Raw genomic sequence first — 24257 nt, forward strand, 5'->3', positions numbered from 1 at the left:
CTAGCACTCCTGCCTTCCATTCACATCTGCTTTCTTCACCTAGAAGACTCCAAATCTTTCATATAACCTCTGTATGCTATCACTTAGCATTGTGGCATACTGTGCCTGGTGGGCCAGTATTAACTAGCTACCAAGTATATTGGGCCTAAAAATTAAGTTGCCTTTTTCTCATAGTTCCACCAGAACACACTGTGATGCTTTGTATTCAGCCCCATGCTTCTTTCAGTACATCTCCTGACTGTGTTTACCTCCTTAGGAGCTGTCAAGCCCTTAAGATGAGATAAATGCAGTACAACAACACCACATTCAGAACCCATCTCAACTGGTAGTTTCAGAATTCTCAAAACCCATTCTGCTATGATTATCATATGCCCTTCCCTTATACCTTGGAATGCTGTACCAGGCAGGCAGCTTGTCAATCTGTTAACAGCCTCTCTGGAAGTTATCTTGCCCTCACTTGCTACCACTGCTAGATTAAAGGCTTCTCGGGGGAACCTGCTGACAAAGAGGTCTGCTGTTAAATTTGCCAACTGCACCCACCTGAGGTGCACTACTAAGTGGAAACTCACAAATGGCATGAGTGCTATAGTCCTGAGAGTTTATTGAAAAACACAGCTGGGTTTTATCAGAGAGCATGGACTGAAATGATAGCTGGAGAAGCAGCTAATATTTGGGGCATTAAAAATATTTAACTCATAGTCTTAGGAATTTATACATGAATGATGGACTCTCATATTAAATCCAGGGTTGGAAATAAACCAAAACACTTAGGTACCCTACCTAATTAAAAAACAAACAACAACAATAACAAAAAAACATCAAATACGATGAAGAGAATCAACATGGCTCCCCATCGGTTTCCTGTGGGTAGTTGTCTGTTTCAAACAAGAACACTGTGGAACTGAGGTGTAGCACAGGCTGCTGGTCTGGGAAGAACTCAGACATGGGCATTCATACACACTCCATACCAAAGGAAAAGGAGACAGTTGGTGACAGAGAACATCAAGTAGCAGCCTCACAGGAGTGCCTTGACCCTTCGTTCAAAGAAGAGACTAGGCGGTTTTTTGGAAATGTCCCCTAGCCCGCCATGCTCTCTCTCCCTTTGGTTTGCAATCACTCTTGTGGGACTTCACATGAGTCTTTCTTTGCCTCTCATTTAGCTATGTACAAAAGAAAAAGAAAAAGCCAAACCAAACCGGTTGCTGTTGAGTTGATTCCAACTCATAGCAACCCTATAGGACAGAGTAGAACTGCTCCATAGGGCTTTCAAGTCTGTAAAATCTTTACAGAAGCAGACTGCCACTTCTTTCTCCCTCAGCAGCTGGTGGGTTTGAACAGTCATCCTTTTGGTTAGCAGCCAAGCACTTAACCATTGTGCCACCAGGACTCTCTCATTTAACTAGAGATATAGCCTTACACTTGCTGCAGTGCTTTCCGTCTGCAGAGCAAGGGGAAGCTCATCTGTGAGAATCGGCATTTGGTCTCTTCAGGCCCTCGCGCATTCCAATCTCTTGTGGCTCAGCTTTGCACCTAGTAAATTCTCAGTAACTCAGGCAACTGATTGTTTTATTTGTTTGTTTCCTTACTTTTGACAGGCATAGGGAGGGCATACCAAAGACTCTCATAAATCCTGGGCATGTCTGCTTTTGGAAGGCCCACCTCATGCCATGTCAAATATATTCAAATGCATCTTTTATCCCAGGTAAAATATAATCTTTTGCTGTTAAAAAACATTTGTAAGGTTTTTTATTCTTTTGCTTTTGAAAGTATTTGGTGGAGAGAGCTCATTTAATGTGTAAGTGGCTCTGATTTCTCAGAAATCAATATAAATAGTCAGGAATTCCAGCAAAGTGAGAAAAAGCTGATCTATAAATTGTTTTCACAAGTAATAAATTTTTGGGAATACTAAGAGTTGTCACACCACTACTTTTTGTAGGCATTTGAGATGCCATGTGTTCAGAGCAGAAGCTCTGCTGTCTGGATTCAAATCCTGATTTTATTGCTTGGTGGCTGTGTGACCTTGGGCAAGTTTCTAAACATTGCTGTGCCTCAGTTTCTTCATCTATAAAGTGGGGCCATGGTAAGGATTAAATGTGGTAATACCTATAAAGGTGTTTAGTACACGTAAAAATGACCAGTAAGTACTTGCTATGAATGCGTAATTCAATACTGATTTCTGATTTTGCATGTCTTTTTGTTTCTATGGAAGCAATACAGTATTTTTTTTCAGGGCTCAGTTTTGTAAGCCCTTGAAAAACTTGAAGGCTCTAAGCGCTGTGCCTGCAGTGCTTCATGGATAATATGTCCCTGAGCTCAGGGAGGGGATTGATGAAAATGCAGGGGCAACAGATGAATTCCTTCAGGATGCTATTGATCCAGTGTGGTTCACATAGCTTGAAAAATAGACCCTTGTCTTCATGTTTGATAATACCAGTTACCATTTATTGAATACTTACTATTCGCCAGCCACTATGTTAAGCACTTACACGGATTATTTTGTTCAATTCTCACAACAACCCTAGCTCCAGGCCATACAATCGGGGATTGCCAGGGCTATAAAACCCAGAAAAATCACTATCCTATTAAGTTTGTTTGTCTGAATGCCAGAAGCAATAACATACTTGGTTTACAGTTGAGGAAACTCAGTCCCAGTACAAGGAAATCATTTTCCTAAGATTCTGCTGTGAGTTTATGCAATACCCAGATTAGAACCTATGTGGTTTCCCAGAATCTCATCCAGGACTCTTCCCACTTCCATTCCTGCTGAGGATGCACAAAGCCAGCCACATTTATTGACTACATAGCACGTTCTATGACCATCCCTATCATCTATCCATCCATTTATAACCATCCATCCATCCATTTATATCCATCCATCCATCCATCCACCCCCCACCCACCCCCCATCCATCATCCATCCATCCATCCATCCATCCATCCATCCATCCATCCATCCATCCATCCATCCATCCATCCATCCATCCATCCATCCATCCATCCATCCATCCATCCATCCATCCATCCAAGAAAAGAGGATAAGAAGATGGTAGAACTCCCTATAAAGCATCATACTGCACCATTCTCTAATCACATCCCTGGAGCCACTATTAAAAGCCTGATATCATTCACCCATGTTACTACGCATTTCTCCTGAGAGAGATCTTACATAACTTTGGTAATGTATTACACCAGGGTGTCTCTGAAAGAAGAAATATGCATCCATCTACCAGATAAAAAAGAATTATGAAACCTACTGTGTTTCCTTTATTGCCCTGGTTGCCTGGATGCACTGGGCTAACCGAAAGCTTAATCACAGTCACCATATCAGCCTGGTGCTTAGCATATCGATTTTTGCTCTCCGTCATGACAGTGATTTCTATTTCACCACCTCCATGTCTAGAACCCATTCATTGTAAACTGCCTGAAATGCCTTTGGAAAGAAACCATCACACACATTCTGGCTTCCGGAAGACTCATGCTTTTCACGTATACATCCAAATCAGATCAACCCCAAATAACACCTATGGCTGCCTGCCAAGCAGAAGGAAAGCCAGGCCAAATAAGCGTGTGCAGTGCCTGGTGCCAGCCAAAATAAAGCTCTGCCTCTCACCCACAGCAGGTGTTGATTTCAAATCAGAGCTGGATTTGAATCTCAGTTCCGCGACTTATTAGCTGGGGGCTCTTGGGTGACTTAATGCCCTAAACCTCAGGTTCCTTAGCTGAAAAATTCGGATTTAGTGAACTAATACTGAGTTTATGAGGTTATTTTAAAGATTACTAAATGAGACACTCTGCCTAGTTGGAGAGCACTCAACAAACAATGGATGTTATTACTGTTATTTCCATCTATTCACTTTTTTGACAAATGCTTATCTGAATAGCGTTTACTATGTGCCTGGTCTAGAAAGAACTTTGGAAGTGTTAACTCATTTAATCCTCACTACTTCCCTTCCCTTGGAAACCCTGGTGGCGGTAGTGGTTAAGCGCTACGGCTGCTAACCAAAGGGTTGGCAGTTCGAATCTGCCAGGCACCTTGGAAACTCTATGGGGCAGTTTTACTCTGTCCTATAGGGTCTCTATAAGTCAGAATCAACTTGACGGCAGTGGGTTTGGTTTTTTGGTTTACTTTCCTTGATGATAAGTACTATTGTTATTTTATGAAGAAAAAAAAAAAACCCACAGAAAACTAAAGGGAGCTAAGAGGGAACATTTCTCACACATCTAGTAAGGAGCAGAACCAGGATTTGAACCTAGGAAGACAGACTTCAGAGGTAATGACATAAACTCTGAGCTAGACGGTACTCCCTTCCCCAGCCTTGCCTGTGTTTACAGCCAACAGAGCTCCCTTCCTTTACCCTCTAAGCCCAGAGAATAGGTTGTACAAAACCAGGATAAAATTCTTGGTGAAACTTGAGATTGGTGGTGGGAGCTGAGAGTCCAGAGCATAAGCTTAGAGGAAAGGGGCTGGTCCTGGGGGCAGGAAAGCCTTCCTGGGGGAGCCTTGGGTTCCCTTGGCAAGCGAGCCGCACACCCTTCTGATGCCTACTAGGTCAGGGATGAGTTACCAGCCTGGTTCTGCTGAGCCAGCCCTTCCTTCATTGCTTGCGTTGGGGAAGGTGCTTTAACTGGGAAGGCAAGCTCATGGGTTGGGCTTTTCTCCTTCTTTTCACCTAGGTCTGCCCAGGAAGGATTCTGTAGGAGTCCAGGACCTTCACAGCATCTGGGTCCTGATATAGATAATCAACTACTTTGGCCAAGTTATCTCATGGCTTCAGACTCATCCAGTGTGATTCAAATGGCTCACTATAGACCAAATTATTAGGCATTGCTGGAGCACTGTTGTTATAGTTAGTTGCTGTCAAGCTGATTCCAACTCATGGAGACCTCACATGTGCAGAGTAGGGCTGCTTCATAGGGTTTTTCAAGGCTGTGATCTTTCAGAAGCAGATTGTTAGGCCTGTCATCCCAGGTGCCTATGGGTGGGTTTGAACTTCCAACCTTTTGGCTAATGGTACAGTGCTTAACTATTTGCGCTACCCAGGGACTCCTTGCTGGAACACTACTCTGCTTCAAAATAACATGGATCTGAAGACAAAAGACAGTTGATAAATAATGTATGTACCAAGAATCACTGCATCATCTCTCTTAAAATGTATCTGGGCATAGTTAAAATGTTAAAGACATTTCATCGTATTCCAGAAAAATTTCAGTAGAAGACTAATGTGTATAAAACCAGAAAGACCAAACCTGTTGGGTCAAGTTGATTCCAACTCATAGCAACCCTATAGGACAGAGTAGAACTGCCCTATACGATTCCCAAAGAGCAGCTGGTGGATTTAAACTGCCAACCTTTGAGTTAGCAGCCGAGCTCTTAACCACTGTACCACCAGGGCTCCATAGACATTAGCAAAACAGCAGAGGGGAAAAAGGAAGATTCAGTCAATGACCAATTTGATGGTGATTGAACTGAAAGCACCTCTCCTAATAACATATACTGAATGGAGGTGGCAGCTAAGTCTCTCTGCTCATCTCCATCAAGTGGAAGCTAGAAACTGGATCCCAGATCTGCTGTCAAGGGTCTATGCAATGGCTTGCATTTAGAAAAACAGACACAAGTACTTGTCACATGGTACAAACATTTTGGTCCCTTGTTTGTCAGTTAGGGCAGGACATTCTGCAGCCCTTGAGCATACACACAGCAAGAACTCCGCAGCCAAGTCTGTAATTGCAGTCCTTTTAAGAAGCGTTAAGATTCTGGCAATTAGTAAATTCTACAAGATGAGCGTTATTAACTGCTTCAGATGCTGCCAGCACATTTTTGGTAAACAGACTTAATGGACCAGGCACAATGCCCCATTCAGCCTTATTTTGACAACACTGTAATTTAGGACAATTTAGGTTGGCAGTGGACTAATAGGCCAGGCCAACCACATGCTATGATCATACCCTCCCAGGAAGAGCAGGGAGAATATTCTGGCCTTTTGCCGCTGGGTACACATGCATCCACGCACATATTGGTAACATACCTGCATTCATTTGTAGGTGTATATTTTTTGCATGTATGCATTTTTCTCTTCCTTTCTTTTTCCCTTCTCTTCCTTTCCTTTCCTTTCCCTTCCTTTTCTTGTTTGTTTTTGGCCCTATCTCTCCCATTGGCTAGAAAGTTCTTAGAAGTAGGGACCATACTTTCCATTTCTTTTAAAATCTCCCCCTGCCCCTGGATGCCCAAGAGTGTGTCCTGCAAAAAAAAAAAAAAAAATAGAAGCTAAATAAGCCTGAACTGTGCCACTAAGTTAATTAAATAGTTTTGGAAACAAGTATATGATGCTGCTTGTATTCAAATAAGTCAAGTTCCAAGTAGCTATCATCAAAGATTGCACCTTTGCTCACCCAATGCTTAGAGCTCTTCTTTAGATAATTCTTTCAGAGCACCTTTCTAGCCTGTATATGTGTAATAATCTCATTTACGTATAGTCAAATATCACCTTTTAAACGCAAGTTTTAGCCAAAGTTATCACGTCACTCTTATTTTCCAGAATCAAATATTTTCCATTTTCTTTGAAGGTGAGTCCCAAGGGGAGTTTCTAGGATATTCTAGTCAATGGTAGCATGTTATAGAAAGTGTGTGGCTTCCCAAAGAAACTCATAAGATGTCAGAATCCATCTAAAAATCCTGATCTGTTAGTTTAAAAAATAATTTATTTTCCAGCCATTCCCCAGGGCATTGGCTAAAATAAGCTCAGCTCAGCCCAGCTGAGGTCCTTGAAGACTACAGGCCACTGGGGACAGAAGGGTTCTACATTTACCCCATTACTCTGGGAACATGACAAGTCCTGGTAGTGCCAGTTTCCATGGTGACCTAAAGAAAATTAAATGCTTCTGAGTTTGTAATAACCTTCTAGCCCACTGATTCCTAATTATACTCAGAGAATTAGATTAATTTTGGGAAAATTCAACAAATATTTAAATTTTTGTAGTTAATAACAGTCAGCGTGCTAAAGCTTGGTCAGGCCTGGCCTTGACACATACTGAATAGATGGATGATTTGAGGGGGCTGCTGCAAGTGTCAGGGTACTGCCTACCATCCTACCATGAGTGCAACACTCCTTTTGTTTTAGCTAACTACAGGGATGTGCTGGTAAACGTTTACCAAACCAGCTCTTGGGGCGGGATGGGGAGCCCTCCTTGATTTCGCTACCAGTGGTTTAACGAAGGCTAAGCAAATATCATGAGAATGTACCAATTGGTTTTCATGAGCCTGCTTGAGTTGGCTCTAGTATATTCCTGGGCATAGCTGGCCATTAGACAAGTGAGAACAAGATCCTGTAAGAAGGGACAACAAGTGAGATGGGATACTGGGTGGTGGCGGATGTTGGGAACAGGCCAGAGGTGATGGTTGCTGGCTAGTATGAAATTTTACCTAAGGTCACTTTGGATTGGTTAATGGGGAGAAATGAGTGGGGGTTGATGAAGTGGGTACATGCCACTTTCCCTTTTAGCCCCCAACGCACCTCGCTCCAATTGCCCACGGTCCAGTCCGAGGGACAGAGGATGTCTCTGTTACAGGAAACGAGGGACTTCGGCTTCAGCAGGTGCTGGCAGTCTTTAGCGGGGAGAGCCTGCTCGTCAGAGCCCATGGTCTGGATGCACAGCACCATTCGCTTCTTCTCTCCATGGGGCCCACAGGTCGCCGAGCATGCTTCCCACTCCCCTGCCCACCACCTGTGGACAGACAGGGACCCATGAGGGAAGATCACCAAAGGCCCACACACATTTCAGCCTCCAGAAAGAGAAATAAACCGGGTGCAGAAATGCAAGTTTACAGAGCTGCATGGTCCTTGGAGACACTCCAGCCCACTAGAGGGTGCTCTATATGGGAAGACTCCTTCAGTCCAGGCTTCTAAATGGTTCCAACCTCTACTGAGAATGTGCATTTCTAACAAGTTCCTGATGGCACAGTAGTTAAGAACTCGGCTGCTAACCAAAAAGTCGGCAGTTCGAATGCACCAGGCTCTCCTTGAAACCTATGGGGCAGTTCTGCTCTGTTGGAGAAAGATGTGTCAGCCTGCTTCCATAGAGGTTTACAGCCTTGGAAATCCTATGCAGTTGCTATGAGTCAAACTGACTGATGGCAGTGGGTTTTGGGGTACATCTGGGGTGGAAATGCAAATTCTCAGCAGGTGTTTTGAACTGGAAAGAACTGGTTCAAAGCCTTGGTTCCGTCATAGGTCCAGAGCCCAGCAGAGCACCTGGCATACATAGGTGCTAACCAAGAATGTTTAAAAATAATAATAATAAAAATAATAAAATACCCTCTCTTTTTACAGTCAAGAAAACTGAGGGCCAGGTTTCTGTTGTGCAACTTTAAGCAAGTTAACTAACTTCTCTGAGCCTCACTTTCCTTATCTGTTAAATAACAATATCCATCTTATATGAAGGTGTGGATTAAATGAAATACCAATTCATGTAAAGTGCATAGTACAGAGCCTGACATACAATAAAAACTCAATCATTTGTTATTATTTACTGTTATTTTGATTGTGTCTATTGAGGAAAAAAATCCAAATAGAATCTACGTCTCCTGATTCCTAATCCAATGCTTTTCTAGTACAACGTGAAAAAAAAAAAAGCCCTTAGTAATTTTCAATTATTTAGGAAGGGACCAATCAGGAGATTTACTTCCTTTTTTATTTTTATTTTTCTTCCTCCTGCAGTCTGTCTGTTCATGTTTTCACTGGAATCTTTTACAGGACAGGGGCAGAAAAAGAAGAACCTTAAATAAGATAATTTCTAACTCATCAGATGTTGCTGACGAGTTAAAAGCTGAAACTGCTGACTGAAATCAATATTGTGGACTTTCTGTGGAAAAACTAACAGGAGTATACCGTTTCTCTACCCCATTATCATGGATGATTGACACAGGAATCAAGGATGTGGGCCCAGTGGTTACATAAATGGCTTTTGAAAATGGCAGGGAGCCCTCCCCTTTCTTCTTAGGCATCATTATGCGAATCTCCCCTAGAGAAAAGACAGAATAAGTGCCCTGACCCAGCATGGTTTGAGTCCACCGGTGCTAAAACAGCCTGATTCTCTATTTCTCCAAACGCGGTAATAAAGCAGCAAATTTCTGCTTTTCATAGGCAAACAGTACAAGTATGTAAACCCTTTCATTCCTGACTTTAAGGAAGCCTCCCGGCCTTGAGATAGCATTGAATTTTGGCAATTTTGAGGAAGAAAAAAATTGTGTACTATTATTTACGTGCACTAAATATTTTTAAATATTGAATTTATTTCGGTAGTTTTTTATTTTTGATTCTCATACTTTCATTTGCCATTTCAGCATTTTCTGTGTGGACAATTCAGTGATGTAAGTATGTTCTTCATGCTGTAGCACCATCACCACTACCCTTTCCCAGTTTTTCTGCCCCTGCCTTAACAGCAGCTTAGCGCCCCCTAAGCAAGGAGTCCGCCTTTCTCCCTCCCTTTCGTCCCTGGTGACCACTCATAAACATTTGTCTCTATACATTTGCCTATTCTTTTTGATCCTCATCCTTTTAATCTTAGGTTAAGAAACATTAAAAGAAAGCTCTTCTTCAGTTCTATTACATTATGCACTTAAACCAGTCATTGAGATTACATATTTATCCTTTGGGGCCCTGGTGGCACAATGGTTAAGACCTAGGTTGCTAACCCAACAGTTGGCAGTTCGAATCCACAAGCTGCTCCTTGGAAATCCTATGGGGCAGTTCTATTCTGTCTTGTTTGGTTGCTATGAGTCGGAATTGACTCGATGGCAGTGGGTTTGGTTTATTTATCCTTTAGTGTTTAACATCTGGCTGTCTTGTGTGGATAAAGAGCTAATATCGGAACCCCATGATGTGAAACCAAATGAATGTCCATTGTATCAATGTAATTACTTTGTCCTACCTCTGACATTTCCAAGGGAGGCCAGGCACACTACCGAATGTATGATGTGTCATTCTGGAAGGGCCTTAATTTGAGCTGACTGAAAGCCTAATTTATCTAATTACTCACTACAGGGCTTTCAGCTGTGTCATCACAAAGTAATAATGGACCGTCTTGTTTTTTCTCCCAGGAATTTCCTCCATAGACCCTGGGGACATTTTGCATATGCTTGTCACTAGTTTTAAGTGAAAACTGTCCTCTTTATTTCCCTGCAAAGGCTGTTCAAGCCCAGGGCTCAGGAGCTATGGTCCAGTTGTTCTCTGTTGTCTGGCTCTTTTTTGGTGTTTGCCATGATTCTACCTCTTCTAGGAGATTAATAACAGAGTACTGTGTTTATATTTACAAGTGGTTTTATATTTAGAGGAGATTTACAACAGAATACTGTTAGTGTTCTGAGTGACTGGTGAGAAGGGCAATATTACATGCAAAGGACGCAGGGAGTCAAAAGACCAAGTCTCCTCTGACAACAACACAATCTCTCTAGTTTAATCAGCAAAGAAGCAACAACAGCCTGATCTGACTTTTTCCATTTTTGTCATTGATTTTTCTCTTACCTGAAATGACACCCAACACACTTAACACACAATTGAATAATTGATCATGCACTGTCTTTTTCTATTCTTCCTTAGTTGTTACATATTAGTTCATCTTATCATCCTGCTTACAATGTCAAAGTTCTAAGGAAGGACTGGGGCTATATCAGTGATTCTCAACATATCAATATTGGGGAGTTTAAAAAATTATCAGTGTCCAGCCCATAGTTGCAGCCACTTTGTCAGTTCATCTCATTGAGGGTCTTCCTCCTTTCACTGACCCTCTGCTTTACCAAGCAAGATGTCTTTCTCAAGGGACTGGTCCCTCCTGATAACACATCCAAAGCATGTGAGAGGAAGTCTCCCCATCCTTGCTTCTAAGGAGTGTTCTGGACGTACTTCTTCTAAGACAGATTTGTTCCTTTAATGGATTTGACTGATTTAAAATTTTTCCCAATGAATTGACTCTGGTGTTTTCGCATGAGTTGTGCATAGTATACAAGTATTCTTTTTTTTTTTTCTTTCTTTTAACTCCTGAAGAACCTGTAGTTGCCCTTGAAAAGTTTACTGTAATTTGAATACAAATTTTCTCTGAAGCTCAAGTAGGAGGGATGGGGCGGAGAGCCTTAGAATAGCTCTCTTATTTGTACCTTTAGCCACTCCCATACTAGAATTTGCTACAGAAGCTCTGAAAGCCAAAACACCAGCCGGTATCATCCTTCTACCAATATTACTCAGATAAGTGAAAGTCCAAATCTGAATTTGTTAAACTTTGCTAACAATAATAATTTTTTTAAATAATATCAATTTTTATAATTATTTTCTTTGTACTAATCTTTTCCCTAATGGCACTCACATTCCAAATTCAAATGTAGACCAATATAATAACTGTTACTCTGATATATGTACTGTTACCCACAGCGTCTCTATATTCTGACTGCATCCTGCTCATCCCGCCTCGTTTTCTCTTTCTTATCCCTTAAGCACACCGTGCTCTCCCCTGCCCCCACCTCTGCAAGGGATATTGGGTAATGCCTCAAATAGTTTTGGGTTGCCACAATCTGGGAGAGGGAGTGCTACTGGCATCTAGTAGGTTCGGACCACTAATACTGTGGAACATCCCCTATAATGCACAGGACAGCCTCCCACCACAAAGAATTTCCCAGCTCAAGCTATCAATAGCGCTGAGGTTGAGAAATCTTGGTTTAGATCATGTGCCATTCTTTTGTTTCTGAAACCTAGATGCAGCTGCTGCTAGGGTAGAATGAAGTGCTACCAGATGTTGCCTGAGCACTTTGGATATCTTGGGCACCACCACAGCTGCAGCCTAGCAGAGCTTTGCTTTGTTGTAAACCAGAGCTTGGAGAGAAGCCAGCAGGGAGCAGAGACTCAAATGACCTCTGTCTGGAGTCAGATACACTTTGATTCCACAGAATTTCTTTCTCAACAGGCTACTCCATCCTGGAACATGCTCTGCAAGATTTCTGTCCTGAAAGCCATTGCCTGGGTAATACATATTTCTTATGTTTAAATCATCAGTAAGTTTTATTACAATTAAAAAAAAAAATCCATCTTGATTACTCCTTTGGGAAAGAACACAATGTCCAAATTGAATGAAGAAACAAGATATCACTGAAGGAAAATGATCCAGAAATAAAAAAAAGATTAAAGCTTGCACATGAAATCCTTTGGGAGAAGAAATGACAGCTCTGAATGATGGCACGAACCTTTCAGATACCATGGAAATTAGGTGACAGAGGAAGATGTTGCAACTTGAAGTCCATATCCAAGGAAACTACTGCACTAAGCTTGCAATAAATAAATAATATCAACAGAGCAATCACCATTTATTATTCATTTATTCTTTAAAAAGCAAATTAACTTAATTTTGTTTCTTTAAGGGAGCCCTGGTGGCGCAGTGGTTAAAGAACTCAGCTGCTAACTGCAAAGTTGGTGGTTCGAACCTACCAGCTGCTCAGAGGGAGAAAGATGTGGCAGCCTACTTCCATTAAGACGCTATGGGGCAGTTCTACTCTGTCCTATAGGGTTGCTATGAGTCAGAATCGACTAGACAGCAGTGGGTTTGGGTTTGGGTCTTTAATGTCTTTGCAAATCTGCATGCACAATTTAGCTTTGGCATCAGACTTTTTCTTCGTTTATAACATTTTAACTGTATTTTCATGAGTGGGAAATATTTTAAATTTGAGGGGCTCTTGTTCTAGTGCTGAAAACTGCTTACCCCGAGATTCTGGCAGTATGGGAGTGTAAGTACAGATTTCTCAGGAGACAGAATCCAGAGTCTGGTTCAAATCCAGACTCTACTGCTTGTAGCTAAGCTACCTCAGGCAATTTTTTTGAATATCTAAGGCTTTAGTGCCCTTATCTGTCTAATGAGTATAAAAATATCTACCAATCAAGGTTGCTAACAGGATGAATTGATATGGCAATATGGAAAGGGCTTGGAAAATAGTAGGCTCCTAAAATTGTTTTGTTTTTTTTTTTTAATTGTTAGTTTCCTTTCTACCTTTTCCCCTGGGGCATGACATTAATTTCTCTACACTCTCATCTCTTCATATACCACATAGGGATAATATCTACTCTCCACACCCTGACTAAAAACTAGTTAAAAACCAACCAGTTACCCTGGAGTCGATTCCAACTCATGGTGACCCCATGGGTGTCAGAGTAGGATTGTGCACCATATGGTTTTCAATGGCTGATTTTGGGGAAGCAGATTGTCAAGCCTTTCCCCCAAGGTACCTCCGGGTGGACTCAAAGTTCCAGCCTTTCAGTTCACAGCTGAATGTATGAACTACTTGTACCATCCAGGGACTCCAAAACCTGGATGGTACAAGTATTTTGGAAAGCTGAAATGCAATCATAATGACAAGGAGTTTTGTAAACTAGACTTTATGTCTGATTTTTTTTTTTTAATTGTGTTTTAGGTGAAAATTTACAGCTCACGTTAATTTCTCATGCAAAAGTCTATACTCATATTGTTATGTGACCCTAGCTGCAATCCCTGTAATGTGACAGCACACTCCCCCTTTCCACCCCGGGTTTCCCACGTCCACCCAACCAGCTCCTGTCCCTTTCTGCCTTCTCACCCCACCTCTGGACAACAGCTGCCTATTTAGTCTCAAGTATCTGCTTGAACTAAGAAGCACACTCTTCACAAGTATTATTTTATGTTTTATTGTCCAGTCTAATCTTTGTCTGAAGAGTTGGCTTCGGGAATGGTTTTAGTTCTGGGTTAACAGATAGTCTGGGGTCAGGTCTTCTGCAATTCTTCCAGTCTTAGTCAGACCATCAAGTCTGATCTTTTTACTAGAATTTGAGTTCTGCACCACACTTTTCTCCTGCTCTGTCAGGGACTCTCTGTTGTGTTCCCTGTCAGGGGAGTCATTGGTGGTAGCAGGGCACCATCTAGTCCTTCTGGTCTCAGGTTGATGCAGACTGTGGTTTATATGGCCCTTTTGTCCCTTGGGCTATTTTCCTGTGTTTTTGGTGTTCTTCATTCTCCTTTGTTCTAAGTGGGTTGAGACCAACTGACGCATCTTAGATGGCCGCTTGCAAGCTTTTAAGGCTCCAGCGGGTCTGAATGTTTTATGGAATTCTATTAGCTTGCGTATCCTGCTTCACTGAGAATGAATTTTGGATTTTAGAAATTGTGCCTGTTATGTATTGTTATCCATTCCCTGTTGCATACAATTGTCTTACTCCCGCTTATATTGCCAGTGGTGGCCAGCCTCCAAGAAGGCCTCTGTGAATCCCTACCTTCTCTTATTCATGTCCTTGTTTAGTCTCCTGGCATAATGAATAGGCCTGACTTGTGTATCCAATTTTGCAGAAATGATGTATGATTTCCATGGCCAGGTCATAAAAGATACTGTAGGTTCAGCCTATCTCTCTTGGATCACTTACTGCCAGCTGTTATGCTTCCAGCACAACAGCAGAAGCTGGGGAATAGAATGGGTTGTTCTCCTTCCTTCAAGTGAGACCATGTGGAATGGTCCTGTTGGTGCCATTGGGACTGCCCAGTGGCTGTCTGGTGGCCCACCTCCAGTTTAAGGCTGTCAGTACTTCTATTCTGACCTTACTATGTGAGAAGGGGCTGTGTAATTGATCCACTTGAATATTTTGCTCTGAAGCAATAAGCTTCATCCATGTGCTCAGCTTAAGAAGCTGTTATGTATTGAATTATGTCCCCCAGAAATACGCGTTGGAGTCCTGACCCCTATGCCTTTGGATGTAATCCTATTTGGGAATAGAGTTTACTTTGTTATGTTAATGAGGCCATATCAGTGCAGGATGTGTCCATAACCTAATCACTTCTGAGTGATACACAGAGCAGCATAGACATAAAGGCAAGGAGGCACAAATGGGGGTGGGGGGGAGGGAGATAGATGCCACATGAAGATCCCCATGGGACCCACGGATGCTGGAAGAGACAAAGATCTTCCTCCAGGCTGAGAGAGACCCCGTCAGAGCTGGTGCCCTGAATTCAGACAAGTAGCCTCCTGAACTGTGAGAAAATCAATTTCTGGTCTTTAAAGCCACCCACTTGTGGTATTTCTGTTACAGCAGTACTAGGTAACTAAGACAGAAGCATTCTAGGAAGAAAAACAAAAAACAAACTCCATGGCAACTAACAACAACAACTTGGTTCTGACAATGCTGTTCACTGCATCAAGAGATGGAGAGATGTCAATTAACTACAAAGCACCAACGAGGGCAGGGACCCTGTGGACAGGCGGCCAGGATGCAAGGACTGGGCAAGGATTTTAGACACCTGGCTGCTGGTCGCACTTCTGACAACAGCCTTACCTTGCGATGTTTATGTATCTCATAATGCCTGCCGGGCTGTAAGGTTCCTCAGGGAATGACATATTTGTGCCATTCCAGAAGAATCTCCTGTCACATACCCTGAGAAAACCCTTATCACATGGTCTTCCAAATGTTAGAGCTTCTGTGTCTTAGTGTAGGGGCTGTCCTCTGCCCTTTCCTGCTTTTTTCATTAAGTGGGGATTAAGCTGTCTCTATTAGTGTTTTCTAAGGCCGTTGTTATAAATTGTCACAAACTTGGTGGCTTAAAACAACAGAAGTTTGTTTCCTTACGGTTCTGGAGGCCAGAAGTCTGAGATCAGCATCACTGGGCCAAAATCAAGGTCTCGGCAGGGCTCAGGGTTGAGTTCCCTCTGGAGGCTCTAGGGGAGAATCCACTCCTTGCCTCTTTCAGCTTCTGGTAGCTACCAGCATTCCTTGGCTTATGGCTGCACCACTCCAATATTTACAGTCAATATCTTCAAATCTCTCTATGCTCTGTCTTCACATCACCTCATCTGTGCATGTGTGAAAATTCTTTCAGCCTCTAGTTTTGATGGCATTTAGGGCCCACTTAGATAAGCCAGGAAACCCTGGTGGCATAGCAGTTAAGTGCTATGACTGCTAACCAAAAGATCAGCAGATCGAATCCACCAGGTGCTCTTTGGAAACTCTATGAGGCAGCTCTACTCTGTCCCATAGGGTCGCTATAAGTTGGAATTGACTCGATGGCAATGAATTTGGTTTGGTTTTGGTTGGATAAACCAGGATAATCTCCTCATCTCAAAATCCTTAACTTAATCACATCTGCAAAGACTTTTTTTTTTTTTGTCATATGAGGTAACAATCACAGATTCCAGGAATTAAGACATGGATATCTTTGGGGAGGGAACATGTTTGGCTGACCACACATAGGGACCAGGCTGCTCCTCTGTCTACCATGCTCGAGTCTCAGCTCCTGCCCTTTAGCCTCTGGATTCTTGTCCCCATAGCCATCTCCCTCTAGCATCCTTGAGTATATAATATTATAGGTACATTTGGTAATACTTAAACCTGAAAATTCTGGTAATTGGAGTATCGAGGTATGTAGATAGCCACCTTATGGGAAGTGAATTCTGAAAATAATAAAACCAAGTTTTTAGCTATAGGTGAACAATGTCGGGTACAGATTGATGTCTGTTCTAAAACAGAGAGCCAAATAGTACAGCCAGGTTCTTTCCTGTCTTGCTTTTATGCACGTGGCCAATGTTCCCAGCTCTACCCTGGGCCTCAGCAGGTGCGTGCTTGCATCAAACATCTTTAGGTGCCCACCACACCTAGCACAGTGCTTGCTTTGCTTCTGACATGGCTGGAGCAAGCAGAGAACTAACTACACAGCTGGAGTTACCACTCCCATTAAGAACACAATTCTCTTTGGATGGTCTCCTGTGTGTAAAGGCGACCATGGGCTCTATAGCCAGCCAGTCCTGGGTTCAAAGCTCCACCACTTACTACTTTCATGACACGGAATGAGTTATTGAAAAACTTTTCCTCTTTAAAATTGGTATAACGATAGTTATTTTTCAGAGTAGAGTATGGATGAGAATATATGAGCCATCTCTAAAACATGGCCAAGAGCGAGGTAGCTGCTCCATAAATGACAATGGTTCAATGGTGTCATGGATTGATTTATGTCCCCCCAAAAATGTGTGTATCAGTTTGCCTGGGCCATGATTCCCAGTATTGTGTGATTTTCCTATGTATTGTAAATCCTGCCTCTGTGATGTTAATAGGGGAGGCTGGGCAGCAGTTGTGTTAGTGAGGTAGGACTGAATCTACAAGATTGGATTGTGTCTTGAGGCAATCTCCTGAAACATAAAAGAGAGAAGTGAGCAGAGAGACAGAGGGACCTCATACCACCAAGAAAGCTGTGCCGGGAGCAAAGTACATCCTTCGGACCCAGAATGCCCGTGTGGAGTAGCTGCTAGTCCCAGGGAAGATTGACGAGAAGGCCAACAGAGAGAGAAAGACTTCCCCTGGAGCTGATGTCCTGAATTTGGACTTATAGCCTACTTTACTGTGAAGGAATAAATTTTCTTTGTTAAAGCCATCCACTTGTGGTATTTCTGTTATAGCAGCACTAGATGACTAAGACAAATAGTTATTCCCACCATTGTGTATCTGATGGGAAATAATATCAGGTTGTTGTTTTTGTTAGTTACCGCTGAGTCGATTCCAACTCATGGTGGCTTTATGTATAAAAGAACAAAACTCTGCCTGGTTCTGTGCCCTCTTCATGATAACTGGTAGATTGGAGTCCATTGTTGCAGCTATTATGTCAATTTATCTTACTGAGGGTATCTTTCATTTTGGTTGGCCCTCTGCTTTGTCAAACATGATGTCCTTTTCTAGCAAGTGGTTTTTCTTGATGTGTCCAAAGTAAGTGAGTCAAAGTCTCACCATCCTCACTTCTAAGGCACATCCTAATTTTATTTCTTCTCAGACTGATTTGTTTGTCCTTTTGGCAGTCACAGCATTTTCAATATTCTTTGCCAACAGCATAATTTGAATACATTGATTCTTTTTCTGTCTTCTTTTTTTTCACTGTACAACTTTCACATGCATATGAGACTTGGGCCCAATATTTGCTGACTATTTATATTACAGAGCTCTAGTGGTGCAGTGGTTAAGAACTCAGGCTGCTAACCAAAAGGCTGGTAGTTTGAATCCACCAGCTGCTCCACGAAATATTATATTTATATAAACATATATATTGTATGGAAACCCTGGTGGCATAGTGGTTAAGTGCTATGGCTGCTAACCAAAGGGTCGGCAGTTCATATCCACCAGGCACTCCTTGGAAGCTCTGTGGGGCAGTTCTACTCTGTCATATAGGGTCGCTATGAGTCGGAATCGACCTGACGGCACTGGGTATGTATGTATGTATATATTTATATAAATATGTTTATACTTACATTTGCTGGTAACAGTAAGGCCAAAGAAGTCTACGTTGAAACCATAAAAATGAGAATGTGAGCCCCAGGGATAAAATCAGATTCAGGAAATCAACACCTACAGTTTCAAGAAGGTAGCCAATCCAACAAAGAGTATGGTTTTGAAAAGCGAGGGAAGGATTCTGGGTATTGTGCGGTAGTTACTATCTAATAAGTGCAAAGGAAATTATTGGCAGAAGGTCATTAAGTTTGGGGGAGAGTAAGTAAAATGGAAGCACATGAACTCTGTAGGCTAACAGGCTATTGATCATCTCTAAGAAAGGTTTCTCTTTCCTGGCTTACTTTTCCCTGAGAGGGCATTGTAACAACTGCAGTTATATACCAAACTTAGTGCTGATCTAATCTTCCCTGATGTCCTAGTTGTTTCCAGCAAAACAGCTACAGGAGCAAGCTACGGTAAGGTGAGGCGATTGCAGCACCTCTGTCTACCTCAGCAGAAGTGGGGTTTGGCTTGGACCTCACAGCCCATTTCTTTTTGCTTCAGAGTAACAACTGTGGGCCCTAGAGCCACCAATACTCAGGAGCAACCACACAACTGCGTAGAGAATAGACCTTCTGGCTCTGAGATGAGATGGCCCTGGCATCTGGGTCCTGCTTTTTGAACCTATAAGAGACTGCCATTGCTTTCCTTGACAGACTTGTCTAGACTCTTCTTTTTTACCTAGTTCTTTGGAATTTATCACATTCTTCAAAATTCAGCCCAAATAGTCACTCCCTGTCTAACTAAGCTCCTCAAAGTATGCCTGCTTAGAACTGAAATGAAAGACTGATGGAGTCATTACATAAAGACCTCTCTTTCCTTTCCTTCCCTGCCCTCTCCCCACTTATTCCCTTCCCTCACTCCCCTCCCCTTCCTTTCTTTTTGTCTGTCACATACCAAAAAAAAAAAAAAAAACCCAAACTCGTTGCTGTTGAGTAGATTCTGACTGATAAGCTCCACCTAATAACACCCAGCTACTTTCCAGGATCCCAGTATTTTGAATGAATATGATTATCAAATGAATATCTCTTCAACAGTAGTTCTCAACTGAGGATGATTTTGCTCTCTCCCCTCCAGGACATTAGGCAGTGTCTGGAAACAATTTTGTTTGTCAAAACTTGGGAGAGGGGTGCTATTGGCACTTAATAGGTATAAGTCACGGATGCTGCTAAACATACCTACTCTTCACTTATTGATTATCTCATTATCTGACATTTTGCATTTATGACAATAGTAAAAAAGCTACTGTCTATTTTGCAAATTAATGATGTACATCTGGCAGTAATAAATGCCAGGGTGTGAGGCAAGAGTAACACTGGCTATGATGCTTAAGGTTATGTGTCAACTTGGCTAGGCCATGATTCTCAGTGGTTTCACAGTTATGTAATGATGTAATCATTCTCCATTTTGTGATCTGATGTGATCATACTCTATTTTTGAGTAACGCTGATTTTTGCATAACGACCTGGTCTTTGGAACCTAACCATGTCAATAAGTGAGGAGTAAGTGTACAGTGTACAGGACAGCTCCCCAGGACAAAGAATTATCTGGACCAATTAGTCAAAAATGATAAGTCTTGCTGTATGAGTATGCTTTTCCAGGCAGCTGTAAGTAGGACAGGACACTGTGATGTGATGGTGCTGAAATCCAAAGTGTTCTCTGAAGGATACTGTTGCACTGGTAAAGAGCCCTTGGAAAAGCCAATCCAAAGAGCTTTTGGGTGCTCTACATAGTATTCTCTTCAACAATGCTTTGGGACTTAGTGTTACCAAATAATTAAACACAGACCATGCCAGCTTTATAAAAAAACTGTTCTCTGAAAAGAAAATGTCTTCACCCACTGACTGCTGCGGAGTCCAATGACAGCCAAAGAAACCTCTAACAGCTTTCCTGTACTTATTATAATAACAAGAGCACACCAGCCAAAACCAAAAACCAAACCTGTTACTGATAGGTCGATTCTGACTCATAGCAACCCTACAGGACAGGGTAGAACTGCCCCATAGTATTTCCAAGGAGCGGCTGGTGGATTCAAACTGCCAACCTTTGGTTAGCAGCCAACTACTTATCCACTGTGCCACAAGGGCTCCAACTAGGCCACACAGTCCCCCTTTATTATTGAGTATTAGAATACTATGCCTTCAGAAAAACAAGGCATTGGCGAAAAACAAGGCTCTAGGAATTGATGGACTACCAATTGACATGTTTCAACAAATGGATGCAGCTCACTCAACTATGCCAAGAAATATGGAAGACAGATTCCTGGCCAACTGACTGGAAGATATCCATATTTTTGGCAATTCCCAAGATAGGTGATCCAACCGAATGTGAAAATTATAGAGCAATATCATTAATATCACATGAAAGCAAAATTTTGCTGAAGATCATTCAAAAACAGCTGCAGCAGTATATCGACAGGGAACTGCCAGAAATTCAGGCTGGTTTCAGAAGAGGACATGGAACCAAGGATATCATTGCTGATGTCAGGTGGATCCTGGCTGAAAGCAGAGAATACCAGAAGGATGTTTACCTGTGTTTTATTGATTATGCAAAGGCACTCGACTGTGTGGATCAAAACAAATCATGGATAGCATTGCGAAGAATGGGAATTCCAGAACACTTAATTGTGCTCATGAGGAACCTTTACATAGATCAAGAGCCAGTTGTTCAGACACAACAAGGGGATACGGATTGGTTTAAAGTTAGGAAAGGTGTACATCATGGTTGTATCCTTTCACCACACCTATTCAATCTGTATGCTGAGCAAATAACCCAAGAAGCTGGACTATATGAGAAAGAACGGGGCATCAGGATTGGAGGAAGACTAATTAACAGCCTGCGTTATGCAGATGACACAACCTTGCTTGCTGAAAGTGAAGAGGGCTTGAAACACTTACTAATGAAGATCAAAGACCACAGCCTTCAGTATGGATTGCACCTCAACATAAAGAAAACAAAAATCCTCACAACTGGACCAATAAGCAACATCACGATAAACAGAGAACAGATTGAGGTTGTCAAGGATTTCATTTTACTTGGATCCGCAATCAACAGCCACGGAAGCAGCAGTCAAGAAATCAAATGATGCATTTGTATTGGGTAAATCTGCTGCAAATGACCCCTTTAGTGTTGAAAAGCAAAGATGTCACCTTGAAGACTAAGGTGCGCCTGACCCAAGCCATGGTATTTTCAATCGCCTCATATTTTTTTTTTTTTTCATATGCACATGAAAGCTGGACAATGAATAAGGAAGACCGAAGAAGAATTGATGCCTTTGAATTGCAGTGTTAGTGAAGAAAATTGAATATACCATGGACTGCCAAAAGGATGAACAATCTGCCTTGGAAGAAGTGCAACCAGAATGTTCTTTAGAAGCAAGGATGGTGAGACTGCGTCTTACATACTTTGGACATGTTGTCAGGAGGGATCAGTCCCTGGAGAAGGACATGATGCTCAGCAAAGTACAAGGTCAGCGGAAAAGAGGAAGACCCTCAACGAGGTGGATTGACACAGTGGCTATAACAACGAGCTCAAGCGTAACAACGATTGTAAGGATGGTGCAGAACCGGGCAGTGTTTCATTCTGTTGCGCGCATAGGGTCGCTATGAGTCAGAACTGACTCAACAGCATCTAACAACAACAACAACATTAGATTACTGTTAAATTAGGCATAATTCTAGGCAGATAGAATTCTAGTTGTTAGCAATGGTTACCTGGGTGGACAATCCTTTTCATGGCACTTCTTCTGCCTCCCATTGGGCTGGGTTTCTGGGTCACAGAATGTAGCTTTCACCACTCCTCGGCCTTTCTTTACACAATGCGCAGTCTGTCGACGGACACCTGGGGGGTCAGGCAGAAAGATTCATACATATTCAATCCTAAGCCCTCACGCTCAGTTTCCAGTGAGCCACCTAGTCATGTCAAGCAATCATGCTTATAGCTGACGGGAAAGTTGTCAAAAGGAATTTGGTATGGAATGTAGGGACGAGGAATGGCAACCTCTAATTATCACCCTCATGCTGCAGTGGGGTGGAAGGGGCATTGCACAGGAAGGACTGCAGATAATAAAAGTAGATTACTGCATTCCTTAAAGATCATGGACATTGCCATCAAGCAGATTTAGGATTGTATCTCAATCAGACCCTTAAATTCTCCTAACTTCAGGTTCCCCAGTAGCACGCTGGGCATAATAACAGTACTGATAAGGTTACATGTATAGCACCAAGTACAATGTTTATCACCTACCAAGTATGTAATAACTACTAGAGATTATTATTAGCTACTAAGCACTTTGTGAGGGATCAGAAGAAGTTTTCTGAACCTGAATCAGATCTTGCCTTCAAGCAGGTGAGTCTTAAAACCAACACTAAAGCATTCAACAGATTATTCTTTGAGCCCCTACTACATGACAAGGTTCTGTTTTAATGTAGGGGTATATAAAGATCTTTAAAACAGAGTCTCTGAGTTTAAGAAGGTTATAATCTAGCTGTGGATACTAGACTAATACACATATGCTAAATAGAAAACAACAGATTTGAATAACCATAGCAGGTACCACCACCAGGTGTTACAAGGCAATTACCACGTTGTTACCTTAATAAAAATATGTAGGAGGTAGGGATTTTTGTATTAGTTGGGTTTAGTAAACTCTGAAAGATGAGAATAAAGTTCAAAGTAACATTGTGATGTTTGAGACATTATGTTTTTAAAGTATAGAGATTTAAAATATTGCTGCCTTCTGAAACCAGAAAGGTTGTATAAATAAGAGAAGCTTGCTGGGGTGGCAGGGTCTATAGGCAAACAAAGTACACCTGTAGGCTGGATTTGGCTTTAGATATGTATAGAATAATAGCTAACACTTATAGTGCTTGTCTTGTGCCAGGTGCACTTTTACACATGTATATACAGGGTCACTATGAGTTAGAATTGACTCCTCAGCAACAGGTTTATATATGTATATAAGGGAGTCCCTGGGTAGTGCAAATACCTAAGTGCTTGATTAACTGAAGAGCTGGCAGTTAGGACCACCCAAAGGGGCCTCAGAAGAAAGGCCTGGTGATCTGTTTCTGAAAGGTCACAGCAGAGGAAGTCCTATCGAGCACAGTTGTATTCTGCATTGCATGGGTTCACCATGAGTTGGAACGGACTCAAAAGCATTTGGTTTATATGTATATACGTATAACCTATTACCTATTATGATCTATAATAACCCAAACTTCACAACAATCCAATGAAGAACAGCACTATTGTTATCACCATCTGACAGATGAAGAAACTGAGGCACAGTGCCATGACATAGGTTGAGAAAAGAAGTGAAGAAAAAAAAAACCAGCATCTTTCTTGAGAGGGCTAGTTCTTAAAAGTGAAAAAAAAAAAATCCATTGCCATTGAGTTGATTCCAACTCATAGCGACCCTAGAGGACAGAGTAGGACTGCCCCACAGGGTTTCCAAGGAGTGGCTGGTGGATTTGAACTGCCAACCTTTTGTTAGAAGCCCAATGCTTAACCACTGCTCCGAAATGTGGAACACTGGTCGAGAATACCTAAGAAGGCTGGCTCCCTGATCTCCCAGGGAGGCTAGGCCTTGAGTGAACCCGTCAGTGTGCCAAACTACAGACCTGGGTGGTCCTAAGCAGTCCAACACACTGCCACCTCTTCACAGAAACCCTGGTGCATAGTGGTTAAGAGCTACAGCTGCTAACCAAAAGGTTGACAGCTCAAATCTACCAGGTGCTCCTTGGAAACCCTATGGGGCAGTTCTACCCTGTCCTGTTGGGTCTCTATGAGTTGAAATCGACTCGATGGCAATGTTTTTTTTTTTTTTTTTTCCCTTCACTTTCAGCTGAGGGGCTTCTTGCAGTCACACAGCTGACAGCCTGAACTAGAGCAAGCACCCCTAACACTCCTCACCTCACACTACCTCACCATGGATTCATTCCAGCTGAACCTCCCAGGCTGGCT

The 24257-nt window shown here is 42.2% G+C and overlaps 1 protein-coding gene across 2 annotated transcripts in view; it reads right to left on the reverse strand.

Moving 5' to 3' along the window:
• Positions 1-24257, reverse strand: part of ADAMTS12 (ADAM metallopeptidase with thrombospondin type 1 motif 12) — a 449533-nt gene that overhangs the window by 59450 nt on the left and 365826 nt on the right. For both annotated transcript variants that reach the window (XM_049861860.1, XM_049861871.1), the window contains 2 exons: positions 22010-22136; positions 7512-7722 (listed from right to left, as the gene is read on the reverse strand). In XM_049861860.1, coding sequence (XP_049717817.1) covers positions 7512-7722; positions 22010-22136 — 338 coding nt within the window. The remainder of the gene's footprint in view (positions 1-7511; positions 7723-22009; positions 22137-24257) is intronic.

Source organism: Elephas maximus, chromosome 2, assembly GCF_024166365.1.
Source record: "Elephas maximus indicus isolate mEleMax1 chromosome 2, mEleMax1 primary haplotype, whole genome shotgun sequence".
Lineage (NCBI taxonomy): Eukaryota > Metazoa > Chordata > Mammalia > Proboscidea > Elephantidae > Elephas > Elephas maximus.